General features: G+C 34.8%; 1 protein-coding gene across 1 annotated transcript in view; it reads left to right on the top strand.

Annotated features, from left to right (window-relative positions):
* LOC106692895 (purine nucleoside phosphorylase) overlaps positions 1 to 8,661 on the top strand; it is a gene marked incomplete in the record, with an annotated part of 29,360 nt that overhangs the window by 19,464 nt on the left and 1,235 nt on the right. Inside the window, 5 exon segments of the mRNA XM_024360906.2 lie at positions 1,745 to 1,845; positions 1,942 to 2,120; positions 5,182 to 5,363; positions 7,037 to 7,224; positions 8,250 to 8,620. Of these exon segments, the coding sequence (XP_024216674.1) occupies positions 1,745 to 1,845; positions 1,942 to 2,120; positions 5,182 to 5,363; positions 7,037 to 7,224; positions 8,250 to 8,461 (862 nt within the window).

The following is an 8,661-nucleotide window of genomic DNA, read 5'->3' as shown; positions in this document are numbered from 1 at the left end:
CCCGACGATCTCCAATTATTATTATTTACAACTGTATAAAAATATATACAACAAGAAAATTTGTTGTTAGTGTTAAAATAACATGATACAAACATGAGGAGAATCCACCTCTTGATAGAACTCCAATAACATTTCCAGAGAAGATTTCTAGGCCATCTTCTTTTAAGACGCCTAGGAAGATTATTAGGTAATGAAGGAGAATTCAGGTTAGAAACAATTGGGTTTGAGTGGTTGGGTAGTTTAACATGGAAGAATTGGTGTCTGGTTCTGGCCAAATTGTCAACATTTGGAACATTGAGGTCCTGATGGATGACTTGATTTGTGACAAAGTAAGGAGCATTAAAGATTTTGGACTGTAAGGATTGGATTCGGGAGGAATTTGATGGTTTAGTGGAGCCCTAAAGCTCAACTCCGTATGTCCAGATAGGCCTTATAATAGTCATGTTGATCAGTCTTTTGTAATGGATTGGATGTTTAGACCGTTTGTCGAGTAAATGTAATGGAAAAAAAAACTAAGAAAAAATATAATAGAAATATATAAAAAATCCCCCCCCCCCAAAAAAAAAGTAATCTTACAAAAATAATTATTAAATGTTATAAAATGAAACATAAAAACCTGACGTTTTTAACAATATTCCGTTGTTTGGGCTCCAGTATTCGCGTAGTAATGGGTGATTCTTACAGCTTTTCGGTTGGTCGTTGAGAAAAATACTCCTATTACAGATATAAAACGATTCAGAGGTATGGACGAAAATTATTTACTGATGATTTCAGGTATAAGGAGTATTTTTAGAAAAGTTTTCAGTTACCCAAGGAACGTCAGGAAGGAAATTTTGAAAGAGAAAGAGAAAGGAAGCAACACTTACGATGAAAGAATAAGATGGGCACATTTTTAAGGATTATGAGTCAGAGGATGGAGGATACATATTCTAGGGAATAGATATAGATAGATGGGGAAGAGTGGAATCGGTTCAGGACCTTATAGGGCTGTAGGGGCAGGGAAGAAGGTAATAGGTAGGTGGGTGAAACCCTAAAAAAAGGACCAAATATTCCAGGCAAACTACAGTTTCATATTTAGTGACCAAAATAACTGAAGTGTACCATCATTTAGGGCTTCAATAATACTTTCCTTTATTTGAGTTTTCTGCACTAAATTGACTAAATTATTATATATTAAATAAATCAAAAATTCGTATCCATTTTTGTCTCAACACTTTATTTTTCACCAGTCCAACGTTTCGGCCATTCTAGCCATCCTCAAGGACATCTTCAATATAATTTCTTCCTCACATTAATTTAAAGTTTCTTTTGCAGGCTATTCTGCCCAGGTCACTTTCTTTATTATAAGTTAAAATCCTATTTTTTAAAAAATTTAAAATCATTAATATTTAATTTTCCTATATAAGATTATCAACAATTAATTGGGGTATTAATTGTTGATAATCTTATATAGGAATTGAATATTAATGATTTTAAATTTTTTAAAAAATAGGATTTTAACTTATAATAAAGAAAATGACCTGGGCAGAATAGCCTGCAAAAGAAACTTTAAATTAATGTGAGGAAGAAATTATATTGAAGATGGCTAGATTGTCCTTGAGGATGGCTAGAATGGCCAAAACGTTGGACTGGTGAAAAATAAAGTGCTCAGACAAAAATTTTTGATTTATTTAATAAATAATTACCTTGTCTCAAGAATTTGATATAATATAATTAAATTATTATAATGCGGTACCCTTTACAGTGACAGCAACACTTACGAGGCAGTAGAGGAGATTGCTTCTTGGATTAAAGGAAGGACAGCCTACCGGCCTAAGATCGGTATCATCTGTGGCACTGGTTTAGGTAAAGTTTTTCTATTAGTATAACTTACATTTTTGGAATATGAAAAACTCAATAACTATAGAAAGTTTGGAATATGAAACAATTTTTTTATTGCAGACACGTTTCCAAATGAAATCTCGGACAGGGTTGAACTCGAATACTCAGACATTCCCCATTTCCCAATGCCAAGTGTCCTCGGGCATCCTGGAAGATTGGTCTTTGGAAGACTGGACGGAGTCGAGATCCTCTGCTTTGTGGGCAAAATATTTTTCTTCGAAGGCTATGACAGCTTTCAGGTATTAAAAAGGTTTTATTTATTGAAATTTACAACTGCACAATAAAAATGCAATAAGTACATGTTTCAGAGGACATGCTAATCTTAGAAAGGTATCACCTGATGGTGGTACTTCAATCATTGATTTAAATTAGAAGATACCGTGGCCATCTTCTTTTCAGATTGTCGGTCCTCGAGTATTATCAAGAGAGAATAAGAACTGATGGGTTAGGATTTTTGAATGAAAGGATGTTTATCTATTTCATGCCAAATCTGCAACAAATGGGGTGTTGAGGTCTTTATGGAAGAGTTTATTTGTTACCTAATAAGGAGCATCAAGGTTCTTACATAGGATTTTGGATTGTAAGGATTGGATACGGGAGGAATTTGATGGTTTAGTGGAGCCCCCAAAACCATATCGCACTAGTATTTCTAAAGTGACACAACTCAAAAATCGGTGTTTTTGAGTTATGACTATGAAAGAAATTGGTAAATATATCTTTATGAATCATCAAAACTGTATCAACCTAGCTTCAGAGCTTGTCCGCCAGAGGGCACTTGTGTCACTCTTGCTGCCTTAATGCTATTCCCCCTCCATTGGCAAGAGTGTCACATTGTCAGTTGTCTTGAATTTTGAGTTGTGTCACTTTAGAAATACTAGTGCGATATATCCAATTTGTTCTGATTATCATAGTGTATAAGACTTTTGTAGTAGATGAGAAGTTTTAGAGCGTTCATCAAGTAGGTGTTGAAATATTCGAAATCTACGCGCAGTTTCTTGTTTCAGTCTAGTATGGTGATCCCAAGTCTCTTGTCAAGATGGATTCCTAAGTAGTGAATCTGTTCATCAGGCTTTGGTATGCTATTAAAACAAGATACTGTAGGGCAGGAGAGTAAAGGTGATGTGGTGGGATTTATTTTGATTCACCAGTTGTGACACCATTCTTCAATGGATGTTATGTGTGACTGCAGGGTTTGTGATGCAGTAATGAAATGTAAAATATTTTATTATTCTGAGACTAGGTCCCTTAAGAGCAATTATAATGTAATTCATATTTTACAACATATATTGGTCAAAAACAATATGGCCAAACTTAAAAATAACTGATACTAAAATTGTAAATAAATAACTTACAAGGGTTTTAAACGAGGAAAGGGTTGGTACATGACGTATGTTAGAGAGAATGGAGTTCCAGTGATATGCAGCTCGGGGAAAAATGATTGATCAAACGCAGCAGTTCGGTGAGGTGGAGGATAGATGTCTGATAAACGGGACCTAGTAGTACAGGATAGGAGAATTTGAATTGCAGGTTTTATAGGATATAGGAGGGGCGCTGAGTAAGTAGTAGATGGGAAGTTTAGAGCGCTTTTCAAGTAGGTGTAATAATCGAAATCCAGGCGCAGTTTCTTGTCGTTTCAGTCTGAACTAGTAGGGTGATTCCAAATAAGTCTCTTGTGGTGTCATTATTTACATACAGTACACGTGAGCTATCAGCATATATCGTTAGGACTGTGTTAGGGTGGGTTGGGATATCAGCTGTAGAAACCGTATAGAAATGGGACCTAGGATACTATCTTGAGGAACACTGGCACATTACAAAAAAGAGAGATGAGTAGGCTAGGTTGTGATTTACTTACAAAATTAAAGAGATTTCAAATTTTTCTTTCAAGATATATGTATATATAGTTGACCGTAAAAATTGATATATAACAAGATGGTCAGAGTTGCGGTCAAAAGTGAAACAAAAATAGTTTACAACTATTTATTTTTCGACGTTTCGCCTCACTTTGCAGGGCTTCATCAGGGCTAAAAAGATACAAAATGATACAATGATAAGAATAAAAATACAAAGATAAGATGCATTGATAAGAATAAAAACAAGTAACAATGGCAAGAGCAAAAATTTCTTTATAAAAATACGTAAAATATAAACCTAAAAAAGTACAGGAGATGCACATAAAACAAAAACAATACGGGGAAAGAAAAAAAAATGTATAGAGATAAAATAAACGTCATGAAAGAATAATAAAAATAAATAATAATAATGATATACAATGAAATTAATGAGCAAAGGGCAAGTCAGGACAACATACCTGCTCAAAGGAATCGGTTGAACAGAAAGAAACAATGAAGCGGAAGCGTGGAGGAGTGGGGAGGAGGTAGGCAGCAAACTGTTTAACGGTTTTATTTCGATTTCAAATACGTCGCGTATACAAGAAGTAGTGATAAAGATATGACGAAAAATAAAAAATGATAAGAGAAAAATACAGAATGATACAGTCCATGAGTTATTACATGATAATAATAACTAAGTAAAATTAGAATGACACATATCGAAAATAAAACAATATAGGATATAGATGAAAGGAATATGGTCCGGGTGCGGTCAAAAAGACTCAAATAGTAGAATATACTATTTTATTGAGCCAACGTTTCGCCCCACGTTGTTAGGGCTATTTTGACGGCAGTCAAAACAAAAAATGTTTGACAAAAAAAACAAAAAAAGTCAAAACTTTTTGTTTGACTGCCGTCAAAATAGCCCTGACGAAGCCCTGCAACGTGGGGCGAAACGTTGGCTCAATAAAATAGTATATTCTACTATTTGAGTTTTTTTGACCGCACCCGGACCATATTCCTTTCATCTTTATACACACGGTCAATCAATATCTTCCAATATAGGATATAATAACAATAATTGTAAAAGAAGTAACTAATAAAAAATAAATAAATAAAATCTTTTTTAGCTTTATATTTTACGTATTTTTATAAAGAAATTTTTACTCTTGCCATTGTTACTTATTTTTATTCTTATCATTGTATCTTATCTTTGTATTTTTATTCTTATCATTGTATCTTATCTTTGTATTTTTATTCTTATCATTGTATCTTATCTTTGTATTTTTATTCTTATCATTGTATCATTTTGTATCTTTTTAGCCCTGATGAAGCCCTGCAAAATGGGTCGAAACGTCGGAAAATAAATATAACTATTTTTGTTTCACTTTTGACCGCAACCCTGACCATGTTCTTATATATTTTCTTTCAAGAATTTTAGATATTATTGTAATGCTCTGTTTTTCAGTGCACAGTTGCGGTCCGCGTGATGAAGCTGCTAGGGATATCCTACCTGATCCTTTCCAACGCCGCTGGTAGCGTGGACGAGGACATGCGACCAGGAGACATCATGGTAATGAAGGATCATATCAACCTCGTCGGCCTGGCTGGAAACGGGCCATTAATAGGACCTTCCCCTCAAGTGGACAGGTTAGTACAAATACATTTGATATAATTCATGATTATGTTTATCAGCCATGTCTATAAGATTACGAGAATCTTCGAGGCTGTGGTTGTTGAGAATCCTGATGCGTTACCTAAGCAATCTCCAATTGAAAGCGGGGCTGGTTGAATTTGAGGGTAAAGAATAGGAACTTAAACTCGGTTAAATACTGCGAAATATGAAAACCTCTGAGGAAATGAGAATAAATCGTGGATATTATTAATATTTTTAACTATGTATCTAGACCACCAGATAAAATTAATTTAGATGTTCTACTTAAACGAAAGATTCGAATCAAACCATAGTCGTATGGCTACTTGCGATTGTAACACCAGCGTCCAATGTAGCTGAGATAACAAAAGACACTCACTCATTCGCTAGCGAGCTTTGGCCAGAGGCCGTCTTTCTTCACTTCTGTTAGTAAAGAAAACCATGAGTAAGTAAAGGACACTTCCGAAGAGCCCTCCGTAAGCTGAGGAGAAGGTAGATCAAGGAACATGGAGGAGAAGAAAAATGAAGCAGGAATGCATAAGTCACATTCCTTCTATAGCGATATTCAAGATGTTGTGTTAAATGTAAAATGTTTTACCATCTTAAATGTTAAAAGTATAGGTAAACTGCATATGAGCTCCTAGCGGATTTTCTGAGCAACTTGTTTTATAATCTTTCCTTCCAAAACTTCAGGTTATTGTTTACTTATAAGTTTTGGTTAAAGTAATTTATTACAACCTGCCTAAAGTGAGTGAAAGTGGAAGTTTTGTAAAAGTTTCCTACTGAGTGTCTTGTTGATCATCTGACTTGTGAGGAAGAGAATCAAGAAGAGCTAATTGACTACTGTTATTGCATTATTATTACTGTCATTCATTGCTTTATTAGTTTTAAAAACATCTAAAACAATACTAACACAATCAAAGCACAAAATACGAGCAAGTAACCTAATACGACAACAAATAAAACGGTGACGAGCTGAGCTGGTCTGTTGCGTGACGTCATTCTCCATTTAACAGACCTAGTAACAGACTCTCAATCATGTTATATGTTATCTTGCTGTATCATGCTAAAAGAAGGAAATATTTCTCCATTTAACATAAGTTCTCTCATTTAACACGCTTTAACATGTTAAACCAAAGATCGTGAATACCGTTTATATCTGATTCGCACCAACGCCATCCATCATTGTTATCAACCAGCAGGATTCATAGCCCTCAATCAAAATTCATTAACTTCAATCGTAAATGTTTTGTTTCGTTCACTCTTCATAATCTCTAGTTATAATAGATTTAGTATTTAACATTCGCATTCTCTCTTGTTCAACCAACCTCTATCAATTTATTATCTGTTTGCTACCTTATGCCTTAATTCATTCAATTAATTTCATACAGCCCACAACCAATATCCAATCAGCAATCCAAGAGTGAAGTAAAACCTGGCCCTAGGTTGAAGGTGCACGTCATACAGTAATTCTGTAAACATCACAAACAATCTAGAGCTTATAGGTTTTGTTTTTTATAATAAATAAATTTCTCACAAAAATGAAAACACGTAAAAAAATATATCTGCTCTGAGGTTTTTGACTGTTGTTTGTACTAGGAATCCTAAGGTTTTAAAAGTAAACTTCAATTGAAAGATGATAACCTTTTTGTCTATCATGATTCCTCAGGTGGGGCGAAAGGTATTTATGCCTCTCCCAGGTCTATGATCGAACTCTGAGGCGGCTCGCCGAAGAAGCTGCACTGGAAGTCGGACTCCAGGATCTTAAGGAAGGAGTCTACATGATGGTAGGGGGACCCAACTTCGAGACCGTCGCTGAGGCGAGGATGATTAGGGTCTTGGGAGCCAATGTTGTCGGTAAGTTAGATGAAACATATCCAATACGATTTCTTAAAACATAACCACATTCGGTTACACAGTAGAGTACTTACGTATTTTGGTTCCGACCTTACACCATAACATGATAGGTTTGACTTGTTCTTCTTATTTATTGGAATATATGTAGCAGCGTTAAAAGATTAATTTACTCTGTTAACGCCTATTAAACAGATTCGATACTTAGAACTCCATCTTGACAAGAGACTTACATGGAACCCACATACAAGACTGAAACGACAAGAAACTGCTCGTAGATTTCGATTGCTACAACACCTTCTTGACAAATTTCCCATTCACTACAAAAAATTATTATTGGAAGATTATTGATTGACCGTGTGTGAAGATGAAAGGAATATGGTCCGGGTGCGGTCAAGAAAAACTCAAATAGTAGAAATATACTAATTTAATGAGCCAACGTTTCGCCCCACGTTGCAGGGCTTCTTCAGGGCTATTTTGACGGCAGTCAAAACTGAAATGACCGTTGAATTAAAAAATTATTATTAATTATTATTAATAAAAAATTATTATACACTATGATAATCAAACCAATTTGGATATATGGAATTGAGGTCTGGGGCTCTACCAAACCATCAAAACCATGCAATCCTTACAATCCTAAATCTTACGTAAAATCCTTGATGCTCCTTATTTGTTGCAGATTTGGCCCAAAACAGATATGCATCTTTTCATTCCAAACTCCTTACCCATCCTAACCCATTAGTTCTTAATCTCTCATCCTTAACAATCCCTGATAATCCTCCAAGGCGCCTGAAATGAAGATGGCCACGAGACCTTATAATTTAAATTAATGCTTGAAGTACCACCGATGGGTGGTTCCTTCCCAAGATTTTCAAGTGTAAATGAAACATTCTACAGATTTACTTATTGTATTTATTATCTGTACTGTTGTAAACTACATTAAATAAATAAAAAGATTAAGTTTAAATCATATTTCTTCAAAGAAATTCTATTTTTACCAATTGAAGAAATAAAACATGTTCTAGGTATGAGCACTGTGTCAGACGCCATTGTTGCAGTCCAAGCAGGGATGAAGGTTTTCTCCTTTTCGATCATTAGTAACCTGTGCTTACTGAATTACAACACTACGCTAAACATCGACCACGCGGAGAACATCGCTATAGGACAGCAGAAGACTCCGTTGATAGCGAAATGGATTCGAAAATTCGTTGCAAATATTTTCAACCAACCCGCATAATTTTTAAATAATTATTTTCTTTTTAGTATTTCAAATAAGTATTTACGAATGAGACGGTCAAATATTACCTCTGTTGGTGTTGGTTATAAGAAACAGTGTAATCTTTCTTTATGCTGTACGTTTGTATTGCTGTATATAACTTGTGATTCGTCATATATAGGGTGTTTTTTTAAGCCCGATAGAACTTGAAATTGTAAAAA

This window comes from Halyomorpha halys, unplaced genomic scaffold (assembly GCF_000696795.3).
Source record: "Halyomorpha halys isolate HHAL.00 unplaced genomic scaffold, Hhal_1.1 Scaffold76.1, whole genome shotgun sequence".
Classification (NCBI taxonomy): Eukaryota; Metazoa; Arthropoda; class Insecta; order Hemiptera; family Pentatomidae; genus Halyomorpha; species Halyomorpha halys.
This window is presented reverse-complemented; position numbering and strand designations above follow the sequence as displayed.